This window comes from Moschus berezovskii, chromosome 10, assembly GCF_049115385.1.
Source record: "Moschus berezovskii isolate FMDL1 chromosome 10, NW_MosBer_1.0, whole genome shotgun sequence".
In the NCBI taxonomy this organism is placed as follows: domain Eukaryota; kingdom Metazoa; phylum Chordata; class Mammalia; order Artiodactyla; family Moschidae; genus Moschus; species Moschus berezovskii.
This window is the reverse complement of record NC_142469.1, coordinates 83,283,663-83,306,854: the sequence shown is the minus strand read 5'-3', so window position 1 is coordinate 83,306,854 and position 23,192 is coordinate 83,283,663. Positions and strand designations below refer to the sequence as shown.

At 41.4% G+C, this 23,192-nt stretch overlaps 1 protein-coding gene across 4 annotated transcripts in view; it reads right to left on the bottom strand.

The window, feature by feature from the left end:
• Positions 1-1,926: 1,926 nt before the first annotated feature.
• Positions 1,927-23,192, bottom strand: part of ARFGEF3 (ARFGEF family member 3) — a 183,119-nt gene continuing 161,853 nt past the window's right edge. For all 4 annotated transcript variants that reach the window (XM_088840780.1, XM_088840781.1, XM_055433723.2 and 1 more), the window contains 7 exons: positions 21,367-21,543; positions 18,129-18,243; positions 17,240-17,342; positions 16,939-17,070; positions 14,590-14,711; positions 5,872-7,090; positions 1,927-4,140 (listed from right to left, as the gene is read on the bottom strand). In XM_088840780.1, the coding sequence (XP_088696906.1) occupies positions 3,949-4,140; positions 5,872-7,090; positions 14,590-14,711; positions 16,939-17,070; positions 17,240-17,342; positions 18,129-18,243; positions 21,367-21,543 (2,060 nt within the window). In that variant the 3' untranslated portion in view covers positions 1,927-3,948. The remainder of the gene's footprint in view (positions 4,141-5,871; positions 7,091-14,589; positions 14,712-16,938; positions 17,071-17,239; positions 17,343-18,128; positions 18,244-21,366; positions 21,544-23,192) is intronic.

Here is a 23,192-nt window from a genome sequence, read left to right as displayed (position 1 = left end):
ACAACAATACTTGTTTCACAGTGTTATTTTGGTAGTTAAATATGGTAATCTAGGTTAAGGTCCACAGTCTCAGAAGCACTGATATCTCCCCACCTCCTGCTGTTTGCAACCTCTTGCTACTATTATCAACTCTAAACAAAGGTCTTTATTTGCTTAGTTTGATGGGACTGATGACATGAATGAATTTTTCTTTCTGAGAAAACTTTCCTACATGAGCAATACTGTGATGTATTCGGGGAAGTCAAAAGTGTCTATTAACATGATCGCATTACCTTACATAGTTAAGGCTATGTAACTTTCTCAGCTGACTTTATATAAGCCCTCTCCTTAGAACAATAAGAACAACAGCAAAACTTAGTGATCATTGTACCAAGAAGTTTCAATTTAAAGGTACTATGGAATTATGTTAACATTTTGTCATGTTGGATTCAGTCTGAACTGATATATGTTATCTGTGTTGGTCAGTCAAATGGCCTCAGTGGTAAAAAGGTGTCCTAGTTTTGTATTGATGGAGAAGGCAGAAGAATAATCATAAGGGGGAGATGACAAGAGGGTGTAAAGAGGCAGCCTAAGCATCTGTAAAAGCTGATCAGGAGATGCACAAGGTAGGAGAGATGCCATGAGCAATTTATTGGTCTTCCCTCAAATCTCCCATGGCAAGGAGAAATCTGTTGTAGTGTGGTGTAACTGGATGGGCTGTTCAGTCAGGGATTCTTTTGCACTTGAGTTTTACAGGTGCTTCTTCAAGTTGGAAAAGATGATAAACACTTTACGAAAATATTAGAAAAAGAATAAACTCAACCATAGTGTAACACACTTTTGGCAATAAATACAGGCAATTAAAAGCAAGGTGCAAAATCTTATTCTGCTTAGATCTGAAAATATATGGTAATAGCTGTTGAAACTACAAAGGCTTGTCTTGACCTTGGTCTTTCAGAGATCATGGGAGGGGATGAAAGAGATGGGGAAAGGCAGAAGCACCAGGAAGAGTGATGGACTGAAGGGGCACTCTGGGCAGAGACCACTCAACTAAGGGTTTTTAATTATCTCTCTCTCTTCTCCACCCCTGTGAAGATTTGACTGACTTCACCATGACCTGAAGTACTATTCTTTGGAGATTATTTGCAACAAGCAATGTCCTTTTTGAAAACTGTTGATACCTCTGAAAAGTATTACTGTGGCTTAGCTAACTTTCCAGCTGAAATCTGACATGGATGTGGTGCACAGTGCATGTTGAGAATGGAGATGGGCTGAAGACCACTGTAGGCCTAGGGGTGGTCTAGACAAAAGATGATACAAAGGGACTGAAACCCTCTGACAAAATTGTAGGTAGAGAACGGATGTACATTCTCTCATCTTTTATTCTTGGGACCTATAATTAAGCTGGTACTAGAACAGAGTTTGAATACAGTGTGGGGTAAACTTGTTTTCATAACCGCACCATGGATCCCGGGATAGAGAATAAATTCTGATCTAAGCAGTTAACACGGAGGAGCCTGGTAGGCTGCAGTCCATGGGGTCGCTAGGAGTCGGACACGACTGAGCGACTTCACTTTCACTTTCATGCATTTGAAAAGGAAATGGCAACCCACTCCAGTGTTCTTGCCTGGAGAATCCCAGGGACAGGGGAGCCTGGTGGGTTGCCGTCTAAGGGGTCGCACAGAGTCGGACACGACTGAAGCAACTTAGTAGCAGCAGCAGCAGGACATGACATTCATAAATTGAGCCTGGCTTCCTTAGAGCTTTTATACTTTATAAAAAGTGCTAGGTATAAATGTTTTGTGATTAATTTGCTAACACTCTGCTTTGCTGAAGCTCCTCTCTCACTTGCATGGCTTGTGGAATACTCACAGGTTCGCAGGGAAAGGAACCTTAGCTAAGCTACAAAAAGAAACAAAACAAGCATGGTGTATGGCTTTTGTTTAAAAAAAAAAAAAGTATCCAACTTTGAATTCCATTTAAAAAATATACAAAGTCAAAAGTACAGAACACAACTCACTGCTATCCCAACAACTCATTGCCTGTTAAGATCAAATTGTTCATCTGTCTCTAAACCTGCATTATTGTCTAATGAGCAAAAATTGAAGGCAAGGAGTGTTTTGTGGAACTGGAAACGTGTCTTCTGAATTCTGTGGTGATCTCTAGATGGCATATTGAATGATAAGGTTTTCTACTTTAGAATGCCTAAATAAATCAGGGAGCCCTGTCTTCCTATTAACCTTGTATAGAGTTATATATTCCCATGGAAGACAAAATTTAAAAATACTAACACTGAATAAAGCTGTTGGTTTTCAATCCTTACATTTCCACACTGAAGACCTGATGCTTTAGGGATAAGATGTTCAATTTTCAAAAATTATTAGGAGCTGGGAAAATTATAACATACATCTTAGCAACTAACTCTTTAGAATGTGTGAGTGGGCTTGATTGAGGAATTGCAATCACTTTTATAATTTAATATTAAATATACTGTAAATAATAAGACAAAAATTCCAAGCTGTTTAGTAATAATTAGGAAAATAAATATCCACTTAAAATAATGGCCTGAATAAAAAGGCCTCAAACAGATGGCCAATCTATTTGCCAGAGAGGAGAAATATTTTAAATTGAAAAACTTTATTTCCTAAACTTCATTCTATGACCTTTTCTTCTGTAGTTTTATTTTGAGACTACAGCATATATGAATGACACTACAATTTCATATGATTGTTGTCTAATATTTCAGATTTTAAATGGTTTCATCATCTTTTTCCCCACCCCTTCCAACTGTCTCCCTACCCCTATACTTCCTGCCCCCTTCCCTGAGAAGTCAGCTCAGTTCACTTCAGTCGCTTAGTTGTGTCCGACTCTCTGCGACCCCATGAACCACAGCACGCCAGGCCTCCCTGTCCATCACCAACTCCCGGAGTTCACTCAAACCCATGTCCATCGAGTCGGTGATGCCATCCAGCCATCTGATTCTCTGCCGTCCCCGTCTCCTCCTACCCCCAATCCTCCTGGACGGCAAATTCTTGAGTTCCTTTTTTCCAAACATGTTGATATAAAATGAGTTGTCTTGTTTTCTTAAAAACCAAATGTTATACCTTATATTCAGATTATTGTGGAGCATAGAAATGTCTGTGCAACAAGGAACTAAGGCACCATTTTTGCTTTCCCTTTTCATTTCTTGCCTTGGGAGCAAAAGCAAAGACTAGTGGGACTGTCAGGGTGGCCAGTCGAGACATTTGGCACTGTGTCAGCCAATACCACTGGGTACTATGCATAAAAGGTTTCCATGCCACAGGCTTAAAACCCTGCCAGGAAAGAACTTTCTTCCTTTAGAAGCAGGGACATGAAGGCACAACAGTACCTTACATGAAGTTGGTGAATACCAACCAGAAAATCTTGACAACTTAGGAACAATTTTGAAATATTCTGGAATATTTTATAGAGGAAGTGAATCTTCCCTTTCTTGATTAGGACACCCAAGAATACATTTTTCCAACTGTTTCTTCCCTGCCGAACTCATAATCATAATATATATCTTCCTCCAATTAATCATGTCTGATAGGAGATGTCTGCATGTACATCAGCTTGACTTACCACATTTCTTTAGCTACTGCATTTTTTAAAAATAGTCAATGGATCAATGTAGTGTTTTCATACGAGTGGTCCTTGAAAGTGACCCATTTGGGGATAACAGTACAGGCAAATGCATTGGGAAATAAGATTTAGAAATGAGTAAAGGAATGTAGACTCTTCAGAAATGCTCTGCAAAATTAGAGGATCACTTGTGTCATCCAAGTATAACCTTAGTATCCAGAATAGCCCCAATACTGATTAGTTAGGGACGGACTGGATGTTCTTTGAGACACTGGGGCTGGTGGTGGGGAAAATGCTATCAGTTGGATTGGCAGACATACTCTAAACCCTCCTAGCATTTTTCCATGGGCCTGGAAGGTGGGTCTTCTACATAATGATGTCATAGACACGGCCCACTCTGCCGAGCCATTCTCTCACAGCCTGGCGAACTCTGATGTCAGTCACGTGACAGGTGAGCTGGCTGATACACGGGAACACTGCTGGCTGGAGGGCTGTGAAGGTCTGGTCTGGGAGGATCTGAATCTGATTGAGGACTGTTAGCACCATGTTGGTCCACGCCTAAGAGAAATGAATTAAGAGAATGAGCAGTTTTCTCCAGTGGTTTCATTTGTACATTTGAGTGTGAATAATCTGCAGATGAGTTTTCTCAGGCTTCTGGCTGCAGTAAGTTAGTCTTTACTTTAATGTGCTTATAATAAAATGTCAGCTTAAGTTCATACATATAAAGCGTAGCAGAGACTCCTCTAACATTAGGAATATCTTATTTTCAATTTTTACAAAGTACAAAATTCTTATTCTTCAGATGTTTAAAAAATCTCTTGCCTTCTCATAATGAGAGTTTCATAGGCCATAAGACACTTAATCAATAGCCTCTATAATACCTAGAGAACTTGGAAGAGGTCTTCCCTGGTAGCTCAGATGGTAAATAGGAGATGGCAATGCAGGAGACCCAGGTTTGACCCCTGCGTCAGGAAGATTCCCTGGAGAAGGGAATGGCAACCCACTCCAGTATTCTGGCCAGGAGAATTCCATGGACAGAGGAGACTGGTGGCCTACAGTCCACGGGGTCACAAAGAGTCAGACATGACTAAGTGACTAACACTTTCACTTTTTGCCTTAATTTAGGAAAACTTCTAAAATTATGGGGCTTCCCCAGTGGCTCAGCAGATGAAGAATCCTCCTACAATGCAGGAGACACAGGAAATGTGGGTTCAATCCCTGGGTCGGGAAGGTCCACTGGAGAAAGAAATGGCACCCCGCTCTAGCATTCTTGCCCATGGACAGAGAAGCCTGGTGGGCTACAGTCCAAAAGGTCACAAAGAGTAGGACACGACTAAGCATGCAGGCATAGCATAGCATCTAAAATGATAAGCAAATCTCCAAGACATGAAAAAGCAACTAACATTTACTTGTCAAAAAGGTTATCTGTTAAAGAACAACCTTACATCTCAATCTGGATACTTTCTCAAATCTTGTCTAAGATAATTTTTGTTGATTCTGAATTAAGAAGTTTAAGTTCTATGTCCAAGATACATCAGTGCAAAAAAGTAGCTTGCAAGATACATACTAATTTCAAAGTTATGTTCATTATAAGAAAACACTCCTATATAGGCTTACAGAGTCCTGCCCAATTGCTCCTAACTTACTGTGCCTGCAACAGAAATCTGCAATTTAAGATAAACATCCAGATTGTTTCTAAAGGGCCCTCGATGAGTTTAGATTCCTCTATTTCTCTTTTCCCATCTCCTCTTTTCTTAAATTGAACAAAATGGTGCCATTATTCTTTACTTCTCAAGCTCATTTTTGGGATGTACCATAGAATTACAATTATTAAATATATAAAGGAATAGGAAAACTCTGAAGAATGAGAATTTTGTGCTCAGAATGGGCTAGAACAATTCATTGGAATAACCACATAATGTGCACTTTGCCTTTTCCATTTACGTAAGTTTTCCTAACTAGAGAATTGCTTCAGTGCTAACTTCAAAGGAGAAAATCAGGACTCGATGCCAGTTAAAGTCCATTCATTTTCTAAGCTTTGGAGTCATCTTATTTACACAGCTGGGGTGTGTGGGGGGGGTGGGGGTCCTAATTCCGGATAGTATCTGTTATAACCCATAAAAAGAATTTCTGAAATTATCTGAGAATAAGATTTCAGTTTCACAAGGATATACTGATGGATCCTATATCTTGGAGGCTCAGGATGTGTTTGAGTGCTCCCTGAGGGGGGACAGATGGATCCCTGGTACCTAGCCACCCTCCTGCATCCTCCGGTGAGCGGGGACCCACCTGGATCTGGGCTTCTGCGTCCCTCGCGGAGACACTCCGGGAGCTGCCGGTGGAGCCGGAGCGGGGCCTCTTCTCCTGGCGCAGCAGTTCGGGGCCGGCGCTGAAAGAGTGCCGCATCTGCCCCTGGTCCATCAGGTGCTGGGGCCGCTGGAGCAGCGGGGAGCCTTGGCCCCTGGCGCCCAGCGCCTCTCCCTTCTTCTCCACCTTGACCTCTTTGGGGAAGACGGGCAGGTTGTGCTGCTGTTTCCTCCTCTTGTACTCGGTCATCAGCTTTGAGATGGTCTTGTCGGCCGCCATGGTATAGATTTTGTTGCCCGCGTTCTCCCACCACTCCTTCTTGCGGCTGGGGTCCTTCTTCTCCACCCTGGGGCTCGGGGGCAGCAGCAGCAGCTCCCCGCTGGCGCCCCTCAGGCTCGGGGGCTCGCCCGCGTGATCCCGGGTCTGACTGCGGTCATCCTCGGAAGGCGTGTCCTTCCCCGAGAAGCCCCCGGTGGACGGGGTGGAGGACTCCGACTGGAAGGAGGGAAGGATGAAGAAGGGGTCGCTCTTGAAGATGGGGGCCTCCTCCATACTGTTTTCCAGGTCCAGGTGCATCTGGATGTAGTTGTTACACAGCTCCATGCACAGCTTGTGAAGCCTCTTGACCAGCCACACCCAGTCCGCGTTGCTGACGGGCTGGACGCTGAGCGAGGGCATCCGAGCCCTCCACTGCCTCTTCTCTTTGCCTCTCGGGGGGCTCACCTGGGCGGTCTCCTCAAAAATGTCTTCATCTTCCGATGAACACTGCTGGGACGAATCCGTGCTCCTCTCGTCGTCCTCAAAAAGGACTTTCTTCACTTGCTCAGCAGTGATGGTTTCTTGGTTGCTAAGAACAGCACAGACCAGCGCGTGGAAATAAATGTTGAAACTCATGGCAGACTGGCGGTAGAGGTTGGCAGCGCCCCCTATGCCAGACACTTTCTTCAGCAGGCACTTCAGCCCCGGGCTGGTGTCAAACTCTCTGGCCGTCCTGTAGGAGTCCAGCAGGAGGTCAAAGATGACGGCCAGGTTCTGCATCGAGATGTATCTGAGGAAGCCAGCCAGCTTGGTTTCTGGCCCTTGGATCTTCTCCTCCCCAGGAGAGGGGCCTTTGACAAACTCTTCTAATAAGATATCATATAAGTTCTGGAGTAATACTTGATGGGATAGTAAACTCACCACAATTTCCCTGAAAGAAACACTTCAAATGAAAGGGGGAAAAAAAAAAGGCATTAGTTAACAGCCTGCTGCCTTATACCTTAAAGCAAAACCAGAATGACTAGACACAAGTACAAACTACTTGTATTTTAATGTCTTTCTTCCAAAAGGACAAATTTTTTGGACAACATTACAGGATGACAACTTTAATCATAAATAATGGAACTCCTGACCAAAAAAAGTCTACGAGCTATAGATTTAATGTTATGATAGTGAGTTAACGACTGTCAACAAGACTTGGGAAACAGAGTGATTTTATAAAAACTTCTTAACACGGGCACAATTACAGTACATAACCTGTTTTCTTTTGTAGTTATGAGTAGTAAACAAATCAAGAAAACAACAATTTCTGTTGAGTTATATTAATTTTAGGCTTCCCAGGTGGCACCAGTGGTAAAGAATCTGCCTGCCAATTCAGGAGATGCAAGAGGCGTGGGTTTGATCCCTGGGTCCAGAAGAACCCCTGAAGGAGAAAATGGTAACCCACTCCAGTATTCTTGGCTGGAGAATTCCACAGACAGGTGGGCTACAGTCCATGGGGTCGCAAAGAGTTGGACAGGACTGAGCAACTAAGCGCACACACACACACTAATTTTAATTGGCCTTTAGCCTACCCTCTGGCATTTTCCCTTAAACCCAAGGCTTTTATTATTTTTAAAGTATTGCTTGAGGAATTTTTAATAGAAAAATCATAATTGACATTATGCTTGGACCTTTGAGTTCATTTCTTTTCCTCAGTTTCACTTTTTCCTGCCTATCTATGAATAAGGTCTTTATTTCACTAAGATAGGCTTAAGAGCTTACAACCTCTATTATGCTACTTATCTAGGGAATTCCAAGAAATAACTAATTGCAAGATTCCACAGTATTCTTTTCTCCAAAAGCAGAATTTTATTTTGTTCAGGGATAGCCTCTGAAAGTACAGAGTCAGGATGTGATAGTGTGTTGTATAGCTCCTATGTTGGGTGAATGTATATTTACAATTGTTAGATCATCTTCATCAATCTGCTGATCATTATGTAGTATCCTTATTTGTCTCTTGTAATAGTCTTTATTTTAAAGTATTTTGTTTGATATGAGTATTGCTATTCCAGCTTTCTTTTGACTTCCATCTGTGTGGAATACCTTATTCTACTCCCTCACTTTCAGCCTGTATGTGTCCCTAGATCTGAAATGGGTCTCTTGTAGACAGCATGTGTACAAGCCTTGTTTTTGTATCCATTCAACCAGACTATATCTTTTGGTTGGAACATTTAAGGTAATTATATGTATGTTCTGAGGCTTCCCAATGGTTCAGCGGTAAAGAATCTTCCTGTGATGCAGGAGACGCAGGTTTGATCCCTGGGTTGAGGAGATTCCCCTGGAGGAGGGCATGGCAACCCATTCTAGTATTCTTGCCTGGAGAATCCTATGGACAGAGGAGCCTGGCAGGCTACAGTCCATCAGGTCACACAGAGTTGGACACGACTGAAGCAACTTAGCACTCACGCACATGTGTATGTTCTTAGTGCCATTTCATTAATTGTTTTGGATTTGTTTTTGTATATCTTTTTTCTTCCTTTCCTCTTTTGTCCTCATGATTTGATCATTTAATTTAGTATTGTGTTTGGATTCCTTTTTCTTTTTTGTGTATGTATCAACTGTAGAGTTTTGGTTTGCAGTTATCATGAGGTTTTGATACTGTAACAGTCTATACATAAATAGGATTGTTTTAAATTGCTGGTGTTTTTTTTTTTAATGTTAATTTATTTACTTCTACGTTGGGGCTTTCTCGAGTTTCAGTGATCTTTGGCTACTCTCTAGTCGCAGTGCATGGGCTTCTCACTGAGGTGGCTTCTCTTGTTGCAGAGCACAGGATCTAGGTGGGCAGGCTTAGTTGTGGAACATGAGTCCAGTATCTCCATGGCATGTGGAATCTTCCCACACCAGGGATCGAACCTGTGTCCCCTGAACTAGCAGGCGGATTCATCAGGGAAATCCCTGCTGGTGTTTTAATTTTGAATGCATTTCCAGTTATCTTGCATTTGTGCTCTCCTGTTCTCATGACCGCTGATTTCAATATCATATTTGTGTGTGGATGATTTCCTACCTTTATTGCATGTTTGCCTTTACCAGTGAGCTTTTCCATTCGTAATTTTCTTATTTCTAGTTGTGGCCTTTTCTACCTACAGAAGTTCCTTCAGCATTTGCTGCTAAGCTGGAGTCTTCCTTGAGGGCTCACACCAACGAGTACTCCCCCAGAATGACTGCCACAAGTGTTCACATCGAGCCACACTTGCCCCTTGACTGCCTGCACAGGAGACGCTCCAATACTAGCAGATAAGTGTGGCCCTCTCTCTTATGAGGTCAGTGCTTCTTTCCTCTGGTTGCTATCCACTTGAGGCCCTGTGTGCACCCTCCGACAGTGGAGTTTCTGCTTTCCTCAGTCGGATGGAATTCCTACAATCAAATCCCACTTGTTTTCAAGGCCAGATTCTCTGGGGCCTCATTAGCTCATCTTCTTGTTGCCAGACCCCCGAGCTGGGGAGCCTGATGTGGGGCTCAGAACTTTTACTCCTGTGGGAGACTTTCTGTGGTATAACTGTTTTCCATTCCAGTTTGTGGGTCGCCCACATGGTGTGTATGGGATTTGATTTTATCATGATTGTGCCCCTCCTACTGTCTTCTTGTGGCTTGTCTTTGGACGCAGGGTATCTTTCTTGGCAGGTTCGTGGTTTTTTTGTCCATGGTTATTCAGCAGTTAGTTGTGATTGGGGTTTCTGGAAGAAGAGGTGAGCTCACGTCCTTCTACTCTGCCATCTTCAAACCCAAAGTTTTAGAATCTTATTGAAGTTGGTTTGTAGGCACCAAACCAGTTTTCCAGGACCAAAAATGTTCATGCTTTAGATGCATATGTATAAAAGCTTTATTTCTTCCAGTGTGTGATAGAAGAGATCCAAACATTGAAAAGGTTTAACTTTAGAGGTATTATAAGGCTAACATGTTCAAAGAAAGAAATTGATAATTTAATTTACAGCATTCTAAAGCAAACCTAGAAGAGAAAGCATTCGCTCAGAACAGGCTAATTCCTTCCTTGCATCCTTTTCTGTCAGCAATGACGTGGGACTCTGTGGGCCTTGGATGTACACTTGGGGGAAGTGGAAGGGAGTGAATACTCTCTAGACATCGGATCAGATCTCCTGGTTGAAAAGCAGATGCAACTCACCAGTCATGACAATTTCCTAATCAGGGCAAAGACCTGATAAAGCAACATTACAAGTGAATACTCAAATACTTGGTGATGCAGCCCCTTTTGTTTGGTTGGACTCCTGTACTAAGAAAATATTTTAATTCATTAATGTGGCTTTGGGTTTATGGTTTCTCATTCTTTTCATTGCTCTCAGAATTTCATGAAAATAGCTTAGATCATGTTGCAAACTAATTCTCATAACTGGATAAAGACAAAATTATAACTCACTCATACTATAAATCTGTTCATATTTTTTGCTTTATTCTTTTAAAAGTTTTATTGGAGTACTGTTGATTTACAATGTTGTGTTGGTTTCAGGTGTAGAGCCAAGTGCATCAGTTCAGTTCAGTTCAGTTCAGCCGCTCAGTTGTGTCCGACTCTTTGTGACCCCATGAATCTGCACACCAGGCCTCCCTGTCTATCACCAACTCCCAGAGTTCACTCAAACTCATGTCCATCAAGTCGGTGATGCCATCCAGCCATCTCATTCTCTGTCGTCCCCTTCTCCTCCTGCCCCCAATCCCTCCCAGCATCAGAGTCTTTTCCAGTGAGTCAACTCGTCGCATGAGGTGGCCAAAGTATTGGAGTTTCAGCTTTAGCATCAGTCCTTCCAATGAACACCCAGGATTGATTTCAAGAGTGGATTTAAGTATTCTTTTTCCACATAGGTCATTAGAGTATTGAGTAGAACTATACAGTAGATCCTTATCAGTTATCTGTTTCATATATAGTAGTGTGTATATGTTAATACCAATCTCCCCATTTATACCTCCCCCCCAGTAAGCATAAGTTTGTTTTCTACATCTGTGACTCTTCCTGTTTTGTAAATAAGTTCATTTATGCCATTTTTTTTCAGACCATGAATTCAAAAATTACTTTTATAACTAGCAGGAAAAATATTTTAACTAGCAAAGAAGAAAAAAAAACCCTCCCATACATTTTTGAAAGGCTGACTTTGCCCTTTGCATAAGAACTCACATAACCCCTTCTAACAAATCACTTAAGCAACTTTTTTTGTGGTAAAATGTATATAACTTAAAGTTACTATTTTAACTATTTTTAAAAGTTCAATTCATGGGCATGAAGTACACACACAATGTTGTGTAATCACCACTATCTTTTCTACATCATTTTTCATCATCCCAAACAAACTCTGAACCCATTAAAAAATAATTCCCCAATCCCTCTCAACTTCCCTGCCACAGAAGTAACTTTTGGGAAGTTATCAGGAGACCTGAATATGTATACTCTTCTGAAGAAGCAGCTGTGAAAGCCACCAGTTTGGTCTAGTGCTTCAGGCCTGCAACTATAGGACGCTAAGAAGGGAAATCCTGTCACTTATCTGGCCTCCCCACGGTAACTTTAGGTTATATACATTTTACCACAAAAGAAGTTGCTTAAGTGATTTGTTAGAAGGGATTATGTGAGTTCTTTGAACTTATTCCATTTTTGCTGAAAGTACAATGTTGTCTCTGAGATACCACTATGCAAAGGGAAAAGTCAGCCTTTCAAAAATGTATGGGAGGGTTTTTTTTTCTTCTTTGCTAGTTAAAATATTTTTCCTGCTAGTTATAAAAATAATTTTTGAATTCATGGTCTAATAAAAAATGGCACAAATTAACTTATTTACAAAACAGGAAGAGTCACAGATGTAGATCTTCAAGGGACAAGGCAGTGCCTTATTCATCTTCTTGTTCCAGGGCAAGTATATGGTGAGAGAAATGCTCGAACAAAATAAGAAAAACCAGGTAAGTGCTGAGTGTAGGCACCCGGAGGAAATAGTCTCCAGAAGCAATGGCTCTGATACTTCAGCCCCTTTCCACTGGCAGTCTGGACTCCTGAAGTAAGATGCATACCCAGGGAGTGTGTGTGTGTGTGTGACTTCTGAAGGTATAAGCAGCCTAGCTCAGGAGAATATTGACTATTACCTGACAAATGCAAAGCCCTTTACCAGCAAATGCCTTAAGAGAGAGTTGATCAAAGCCATGTCAAAGCATCCTGTCAACCAAGGTATTTCCTTTGATGCTTTAAGATATAAATTTCTAACTGAACATGTTAAAAAGGACAGAGAATCCCCTTAGATTTAAGCCACATAATGCAGCAATAAGAAAGCAATGGGGAAGAAGCAGTAATACTGAAGAGATCAAACTTTCAGAAAAATATTGAAACAGTGAAATAACTCTATAGACCAGCAACTCTTCATCATCATCTATGCTGACAGGAGACAAGACAGATCTGGAGCAAACAAAAATCAACAGGTACTTTTTCTCCAGCACACCCTTTATGACGGGAACCTTGAAGTGGAGAAACTTACACCTTCCCTTCCTGCTTCTCATGCAAGGTGTACAGGCAAGCAAGCCTCCAGACAGGGTCATTCGGAGTGAACTGCTTAACAAGTGGCTGACTTAAAACATGCTAATGTCAGTAGCAGAGATAAACAGATTCACAGTTAAAAGTACATCATAAAGCTCAAATTAAGATTATGGGGCTTATTTAAATGTCATGGGGTTGTTGTCAATGGCAAAATGACTTAAAAATGAAACCCAAATTTCTCTTAAATGTTACAATCTGGTTTTAGTTCGTCTATTTTTTTTCCTCCCATGGGTGATTTCGATGTGGACCTCTTAGGAGGCACCTAACCATCAGATACACAAACTTTTCTTACATCTAACTCATTGTTTACTACCTTCTATGCTAAGAATTGCCCCTGTGAGTGAGTCCAGTCCAACAATGCAAAATATTCAAAGAATTTTAGAGAATGTTTTTAGGCATAGTGGTCTCTACTAAAGAATTTAATAACACTTTTCCTGTTGTGCTGAAATTTCATTGAGGGGGTAAATGTCTAGTAAATCTTAACCTGTTAAAGCCCTTAAACCAATAACACGGCAATATTAGGTGATCCTGTTTTTTTCTATGTTTTATTTATCCTGTGAATTCAGCTTATTCCTTTCTCTCCTTTTTCTCCTACTTCAAAAGTTATTTTAGCAGGAATAATTGGCTGAAGGGACTAGAAATATAAAAAAAGAACTACATTTTAAAAGCAGATCAAAGCCTAAAGATGTGGAAAGGAGTGTACAGCCATTGGTACATAGAACAGTGACCTGCAGTGGAGGGAAGCAGGCACAGAATTGGGGGGAGCACAGGGGATATTGGTAAAGTTCTACGTCTGAAGTTCAGTGGCAGTTTCATTAGTTATCTCACTTTTTAGTCATGGTCTATAACTTATGAACCTTCCACACAGTCTTTTGTATGTACCATACATGATTGACTAAAAGATCAGTACCTAGAAATTTTACCCAAATTAGGTGTATTAATCAAACTGCTATATTAACTGCTGTAACTTTTGAAAAAATCACACTCTTTCCCTTAAATGGGAAAGGACACAGGTACCGCACTTGGCCAAACCTGGATTTGATTTTGGGTCCCCTGCTCCGCAGTCTCCCTGAATGTTTCCTCATGCACAGGTGTATTAGTGTGTCCAGAAGTTTAAAAATGGAAACTTTCAGTCACTGGCTTCATCCTGAACTCTAGGAACAATGGTTTTTGGGCAGGATGACAGTATTTAAAAAGGCAAGTTTCTTGTGGCACACACAGATCTTTCTTTATCCTAACAACTGTACTGCTCATGAGAAATATTTCTCACTGAAATAGTATGGGTCAGGCCTCAAATTACTTTAAAAAAAAGGATTATTGAAAAGAAAAAGGATTATAATATGTACGATGCTACAGATATACTGAGTTGTATCCTCCCCAAATTCATAGAAGTCCTAACATCACAGAATATGTACTTGGAAAAAGGATCTTTAAAGAAGCAATTAGGTTAAACTGAGGGCATTAGGATGGACCCTCATCCAAATGACTGGCGTCCTTATAGGAAGAGGAAATGTGGACAAAGACACAGAGGAGAGACCACAGGAAGGCACAGGGAGCAGGCATTCATCTACAAGTCAAGGAGGGAGGCCTCCAAAGAGACCAGCACTGCTGACACCTTGATCTTGAAATTCTAGCCTCCAGAACTAAGAGAAATTAAATTTCTATTGTTTAAGCCACCGGTACTTTGTTATGGCAGTCCTAGCAAGCTAAGACATGTGAAATGTGGGAAATTAACAGTTTTGTATGAAAACTTTTGCTAAGTGATTGCACAGTTGTTTTTGGCATTCTCGGCTGAAGACTAAATTACAATGAACAAGAGCTGGGAATAAATGAACTTTCCTGTTTGTATGTGCTTGCCCGGTTGAAGTTTAGCTGCTTACCTTTTCTTGGTGTGTCCATTTGGCTTCTCATCAGGAGGCAGTTCAATAATGAGCTGACAGGACTGAGCATGATCGAAGTTGTTTGGAGTCTTTGGTGAGCACTGGGTATCCAACATAAATACCTGCACAGGTAAAGAAAGGTACAGTTCAGAGTGCCACCATCCTTGACCTGCCTCTACCAGGGATCAGCTGGATGGATGACCCTCGGCCAGAGGCGTCCTCTTTCTGCTCATTTTCTCACCTCTAAAATGAGGTCAGTGATGGTTCCTACTTGGTATGTTTGTTGAATTAAATGAATTAATAAGTGTATTAACACATGCAGAGCACTAGAAGAGTAAATATTCAATAAATGTTAGCTGCTGGCACTAATAGTAATAACACTACTACTTCTACCACATGACAAGTCATTACATTCTAAACAGCAAGGACTGACATTTAATATTAATTAAGAGTAAATAAAAAGGAGCTAAGTTTGCAAGAGATCTTCTCTGGTTTGGATGTCTGTTTGGTACATCTTTCTTATGCAGGAATGGGAGATTAATTGGGATCTCTCCTTTCAGGACAGCGATGTGGCCATGTTACTCTATTAGACACTGGGAGAAGTGACTTAGAAAATAGGAACCATTGCTTGGATTCTGATCTAAATGATTTCACTTGATGTTATTTAATCCATTTTCATGACTTACCTTTGAAAATGAGTGTTTTTAAAGAACTCTCTCTTTTCAAATTTTGTTGGTGGTGGTTTAGTCGCTAAGTCGTGTCTGACTTTTGCGACCCCATGGACTGTAGCCAGCCAGGTTCCTCTGTCCATGGGATTTCCCAGGCAAGAACACTAGAGTGGGTTGCCATTTCCTTCTCCAGGGGATCTTCTGGACCCAGGAATTGAACCCAGGTCTCCTGCATTTACCGACTGAGCTACGAGGGAAGCTCCAAATTTTGTTAAATTATCATAATTGAATATTGGGTTATCTGAAGAGTGAATATGGGAGGAAGGTTTATGACTGAAGAAGAAAGAAATATTAGGAAATGAAAGATTCACTAGCTGTTCTTCTCCATTAATAATCTATTTCAGAATAGGATTCCATTTTCTCACTATGTGGTAGGATGTGGTTGAAAAGACCATTGGAGGCACATGGGAAAATTCCTCATCTAGCCAGCCAGGATGGTTTCCTACCTGGAGAAGCCACCCCTCTGGAGGCCCACCCTCTTGCCTTCCCTTATGGCTCCTGATCAGACTCACTGCTTTACGGGAGGGATGTGCTCAGCAGATCAAAGAGAAGCTGAAGGTGGGAGGTTCTTGTCCCACACTCTGAGGGGAGGTTCCCTTAAGAAGTTAAATAGATTTTGTAGAGAAAGGGAACTTTTGAAGATAAACCCCAACTTACTTCATTTTCCCAGTGCATATGCATTTATAATAACTGCTTAATATTTTAAACACGTGTATATGTAAATTATCTTCTGCATAGGAAAACACAATTCAAATATGTCTATTGCTAATTCATGATAGAGTTTAGCCAATCAATAGTGGTTTGGAATTTAGTCCAATTTTGTTCTTCCTCTATTATGAATAGAACTGTTATGAATATACATAAATTAAGGTACACTACTGATGAAAGCCACATGCAGGGTATCTTAGAGGCAGATTGACAGGTCACTTAAGTTTTTGAGTGTGTATCTGTGGCCCATGATAAAGCTGTAAGGCCTTCTGTGAGTCACTGACCCAACAAACATTTAAGAAGTGCCTTCTATCTGCCCTGCTCTAGGACTGACAAGAAAAATACACAGAATATGTTCTCTGCTCCTGGCTTGGCTTACAACCAATATTTGAGTTCTGCCACATGTCAGGAAGAAAAAGCCACTGGTACATGGTGATTCCTGCATGGACAAGTACATTTTAATTTTACTGATTTGTTAATATTCAACTCAAATTTATTAAGCAACTTGTAAATGTTAAGCTCTATGTTCCTTATGGGAGATACAGGAAAAAACAAGTACATTTGCCATCCTAACTTAAGCACTCATAGTTGAGGATTAACAACACTATTACAGTAAATATTTATAAGCAGGGCAAGCAAATTATATATGGAGTGCAGTGTCCAGGTGGAAAAGGACCCCATGTAATCAGGACGCTGGAGGATGTAACAAGCTAGAGATGGTGAGAGGACCTTAATGCTGTTGATTGTGTTCAAGTTGTTTCTAGTAAAAATCAGCACTGGTCAGAGGTAGAGCCAGGGGGTTTATGTCCCCAAGGGAAAGAAAGGCAGTTTGGTGATGCACAACCTTTGAGAAGGACCTCCAACAGTATCTCAAGCTTCCTGAGCCCCTGAGATCCAAAGCCCCTGTCCTTACCTGCTGAGCCATGGCTCGGATGCGCCAGTACTCGGCCTCGGCACTTGGGGAGGAGGACGGGGCGGCCACCCTCACCTGGCAGCCTTCCCCGCTGAAGCTCTCGGTGCCACTGTGGAAGCAGCCCAGCAGGTCCTAGGGAGCAACACAGTGGTCGTTTGCTGGGTGGGCACGGCTCCAGGCCCTGTCGTGGATCTGACACTGTCACAGAGTCTGGGACAAACTGACATGGCTACCTTGTTCTCACCCAGTGAGACCGCCTCCTAGGAGCCAGGGGCCCTGCTCCCTCCTCTGAGTGGCTTACCTTCACCGGCTTGAGCGTGGCCGAGAAGGCATCCTGCAGGGCACAGCAGGCCAGCCTCCACATCTCCTCCGTGAACACGGGGCCCGCGGTCACGAGGACATACCTGCCGGGAGGAACAAGTCTTGCATTCGGACATTTTAATGTCACAAAAGGTAGGCCCTTCCCAGCGAGTGCCTAGATTTAGTCTACAGTTTCCCTATAAGATTTGCTAGTTTTTGTCTTTGTGTTTTGGGCTCTCTGCCCATCTGGTACACCATTGTCCTAACACTATTTCCTAACCCACTGGATATAAAAATGGACCCCCATTACAAACAGGCCAATGTTTAAACTTTAGGTTCACATGCAAGACTATATATAAATATATTCTATACTAATTTTCCCATTCTGGCCCTGTTTTCCATTACTGCTCTACACGTAGCAAAACAAAACCCCTTGTCACTTGTAATTCTTATCTCTATGTATTTGTTCATGCTATTCCTCTGCTTATAACGTCACCACCTATCAGAAGCTTACCCACCTTGGGAGCTCTGACCAAGTATCATTACCACAAAAAGCTCCTGTCAACTGCCCTGCTCCCTAGGCTTCTTGTCCTTTCATTGCCTTTCTAGCTCCCCCTCACTGTTACCACTCTCCCCATGACTCTGCCTGTTCTGTCCTTTAGAACAGGTTATATGCTCCCTAAGGGTAGATGCCTTGGTCACATCACTTTCTGGGCAGTAGAGCACCCTGTTGAATGACTTCCACAATATATATTGGCCAACTGAATGAAATGAAGAATTAGTAGCATAGTCATTTTTATTTATAAAAAGTAGATTGCTGCCACAAAAGAATTTAATTTCCCTGGACTTCATAATAAAAACTGTAGACAGTCAGGAAACCTTTTTCTCACCTAATACAGGAGCAGCCTACTCGGGAGATGGTTTCCGTGGGCTTGGCTACACATGCTACCAGTAGCTCGAAGAGGTCCTTCAGCATGGTGTTGATCATGCTCTCATACCTGATGTCTACAGGGAAATCAAAGTGAGACTGCATTCAATGGTAGTGCAAAGGAATGGGCTGAATGGTGAAAGAGGGAAGGCTGAGTGTGAAAAACACACAGACATATCAAGAAAATAGAACAATGAGAAAAATGGCCATAACCACCAAAATACCCATTGCAACACAAATTGTCTTGGATTTTTATCTAATCTTGGCTTGTTCCATCCATTTCTGGATATATTAAGATGAAATGCATGAGGCTGACTTTTCAAAGTATATAATTCATCTACTCAAGCAGAATACAACATATACTGTATATAGACTGAATACTAATTAGTAAAATATATTAATTCTTAAAGGGAAAGATAAAACAAACATTCCTTACTGCTGCTAGTTGAATTATTAATATATTTAATTAAATGCTCTTAGTAAACAAAATGCTCTTGTATTAACTACCACTTCTTGAACCTTTTCAGTTTGGCTTCAGTCTGCATGTTGCTCCCAGACTAAAGAAAATAAGACCTTCCAAAACATTCTGTTTTCCACAAAGTCTTTGTGATGTAACACAACCAATTTGCGGTAGAATCTGCAAGGATACTGAGCTGGGCAAAGTGCTGACCTGGACAGAGACACTACCCCTAGGAATGTGGTTAGTGGCTGCATGTTTCTCTTCCTTTTCAGTCGCTGTGTTTCGTGCTTAGCAGAAACCCCATTTCTTACCTTTGCTTTCTGACCCTCCCTTGGGGTCAAGTCCTCATGAGTTTCTCTAACCTTACCTCTTTCTTTATACTTCTGTACAACACCTTTCCCCTATAACCTCTAGGGCGAGCAGCAAGATTCTCCAGTTCCCACATTTCCAGATCTTTCCACGGCAAGAATCATGAACAAGAATCCATATTTCACAAATATTACTCCACTGGTACAACAGCTGACATATTTCTCCTGCCTCTAGCTCCCTCTCCATCTGCTGACTTCGATATATTATCCACCCCACACTTGCAAATCTTTTCCAAAGTGCCGCAGACGTTAAGATCTCTTCACCCCTTATCTGTTAAGTAACTTCCTGCCCATAATTTGAGCCTTTCCTAAAACCCCTCCCCAGATGCAACAGGATAATGGGATATATCCTTCCCTTCAGTTCAGTTCAGTCGCTCAGTCGTATCCGACTCTGCGACCCCATGAATCACAGCATGCCAGGTCTCCCTGTCCGTCACCAACTCCCAGAGTTCACTCAAACTCATGTCCATCGAGTTGGTGATGCCATCCAGCCATTTCATTCTCTGTCATCCCCTTCTCCTCCTGCCCCCAATCCCTCCCAGTATCAGACTCTTTTCCAGTGAGTCAACTCATCGCATGAGGTGGCCAAAGTATTGGAGTTTCAGCTTTAGCATCAGTCCTTCCAATGAACACCCAGGATTGATCTCCTTTAGAATGGACTGCTTGGATCTCCTTGCAGTCCAAGGGACTCTCAAGAGTCTTCTCCAACACCATAGTCCAAAAACATCAATTCTTCGGCTATCAGCTTTCTTCACAGTCCAACTCGCACATCCATACATGACCACTGGAAAAACCATAGCCTTGACTAGACGGACCTTTGTTGGCAAAGTTAATGTCTCTGCTTTTTAATATGCTATCTAGGTTGGTCATAACTTTCCTTCCAAGGAGTAAGCGTCTTTTAATTTCATGGCTGCAATCAGCATCCGCAGTGATTTTGGATCCCAAAAAAGTCTGACACTGTTTCCACTAATCTCACACGCTAGCAAAGTCATGCTCAAAATTCTCCAAGCCAGGCTTCAGCAATATGTGAACCATGAACTTCCAGATATTCAAGCTGGTTTTAGAAAAGGCAGAGGCACCAGAGATCAAATTGCCAACATCCACTGGATCATGGAGAAAGCAAGAGAGTTCCAGAAAAACATCTATTTCTGCTTCATTGACTATGCCAAAGCCTTTGACTGTGTGGATCACAATAAACTGTGGAACATTCTTCAAGAGATGGGAATACCAGACCACCTGACCTGCCTCTTGAGAAACCTGTATGCAGGTCAGGAAGCAACAGTTAGAACTGGACATGGAACAACAGACTGGTTCCAAATAGGAAAAGGAGTACGTCAAGGTTGTATATTGTCACCCTGCTTATTTAACTTGTATGCAGAGTACATCATGAGGAACGCTGGGCTGGAAGAAGCACAAGCTGGAATCAAGATTGCTGGGAGAAATATCAATAACCTCAGATATGCAGAGGACACAACCCTTATGTCAAAAAGTGAAGAGGAACTCAAAAGCCTCTTGATGAAAGTGAAAGAGGAGAGTGAAAAGGTTGGCTTGAAGCTCAACATTCAGAAAACAAAGATCATGGCATCTGGTCTCTAACGTTAGCTCTTTATATTTCTGTACAACACCTTTCCCCTATAACCTCTAGGGTGAGCAGCAAGATTTCTCCTGTTCCCACATTTCCAGATCTTTCCACAGCAAGAATCATGAACAAGAATCCCTATTTCACAAATATTACTCCATTGGTACAACAGCTGACAGATTTCTCCTGCCTCTAGCTCCCTCTCCATCTGCTGACTTCGACATATTATCCACCCGACACTTGCAAATCTTTTCCAAAGTGCCACAGACATTAAGACCTCTCTCTTCACCCCTTATCTGTTAAGTAACTTCCTGCCCATAATTTGAGCCTTTCCTAAAACCCCTACCCAGATGCAACAGGATAATGGGATATATCCTTCCCTTACCCCCAGGCTATACAGATATTTCAATTTCCTACATATCAATACTTGAACTTGCCTTCCCTCTCCTAATGCATAGATACCCTAGACCTTATTAGGTATTTTATCTTTGGCGTGTGTGCTAAGTTGTGTCTAACTGTGTGTGACCCCACGGACTGTAGACTGCTAAGCTCCTCTGACAGAGGACAGGCAAAAATACTGGAGTGGATTGCCATGCCTTCCTCTAGGGGATCTTCCCGATCCAGGGGTTGAAACTGTTTCATGTCTCCTGCATAAGGCTCGCAATGACCTTAATTCTATCTTAATAATTTCCAGAACTAAAATCACACACTGGTCTTTAACTAGGCACTTTTAGACAAGGATGCTGTCTACTAAACAACGACTCAGTATGAGCTGCTCTGGTACCACAGATACCTGAGTGGATAAAGCTCTGAATGTGCTCCACCACCAGCTCACAGGACAGACCAATGGCATGCTTGAAGTTAGCTGAGGCAATGTCCCAGTAAGAGTGGTCTTTATGGCTACGGCGAAGCCAGAGAGACATCACAGGAAGGAGAAGGTGAACAACTGCATAGATGCCGAACCCTGGTCCTGAAAAAGAAAAGCCAGTGTCAGAATTGTGATCTTAGCACCTCTCCTGCAGTAAAAGGGAAGCTCTCTGCCATCTCATGGCCCTGCCTAACTTTTTTGAAGGAGCTCCTCATTATCAGAGAAGGATCAGGGAAAAGGAATTTACCACTGCCTGGGGAATATATGGTCTTCGGTGACATTTTTCTCTTTTGTTTCTGCATGATTTTAATTACACAAGGAATACACAAATATACTCACTACAAATTCAAATAACGCTGATGAAGCTAAAGCATCACTTGATCAATTCCTTAGTCCCCAGACATATATACACATGCATATGGTTTGTACCCTTTAAACTCTAAGTACATATATTTATATGAAAAGAGGGATATAGTTTTATTACTTTTTATAAATGGGATATTGTAAACCTTGGGCTGTATGATTATTTTGCCCTTAACAGTATGTGTTAGAGATCATTCTTTGTCAGCAAATTTAGATATTCCTCATTTTTATTACTACATTCTGTTCCAAATTACTCAAACTGTATATGCATTAGTTTACTTATCCATTCCCTTACTAATGGACATTTAAGAGGTTTCTATATTTTGCTTTATGAACAATGCCATAATAAGAATCTTTGTGGAAATGTTGATAGATTTTTAAAATTCTGATTCCAAAAGCAAGGTATGCTTTTTATCACAAATACAGAAAACATGAGAATACAAAGGAAGAAAATATTTTGATATGTTTCCTTCTAGCACTTTTTGAATGTATGTATGTTTGGGTATCTGTATTTATAAATGCTTCTCATAAAGTTGAGATTGTACTACACACTATATATATATTTTAACATAGTGCCTTATAAATAATTATTCATGTCATCAAATACTATTCACAAATATTCATTTTAATGCTTATAGAATATTATATGCTTTTACCATAATTTACTTAACCCATTTATGTTGCTCATAATTATTTTGGTATTCACAATGCTTCAGCAATTTTCATTATGTATAGATTTTTATCTTCATTACTATTAATTTCCTTTAATAGATTTCTAGAAGTAGAATTATTGGGCACCCACACTTAGAAGAAAATGGCACTGGCCAATAAAATTGATTTCAAATAATAGCATATAATTCATTCTATAAAATATCTGCTTATTCTTAGATAGAAAATCTTTAACCTTTTAGTGCATAGGAGTAGTCATAATGGTTTTCCTAAAAATAATTCTGATATAAACTTGGTTATGGATCTTAAAATAGTATCAGTTATCAGTTCAGTTCAGTTCAGTCGCTCAGTCGTGTCCGACTCTCTGCGACCCCATGAATCACAGCATGCCAGGCCTCCCTGTTCATCACCAACTCTCGGAGTTCACTCAAACTCATGTCCACAGAGTCAGTGATGCCATCCAGCCATCTCATTCTCCGTCATCCCCTTCTCCTCCCACCCCCAACCTTTCCTAGCATCAGAGTCTTTTCCAGTGAGTCAACTCGTCGCATGAGGTGGCCAAAGTATTGCAGTTTCAGCTTTAGCATCAATCCTTCCAATGAACACCCAGGATTGATCTCCTTTAGAATGGACTGGTTGGATCTCCTTGTAGTCCAAGGGCCTCTCAAGAGTCTTCTCCAACACCACAGTTCAAAAGCATCAATTCTTCGGCGCTCAGC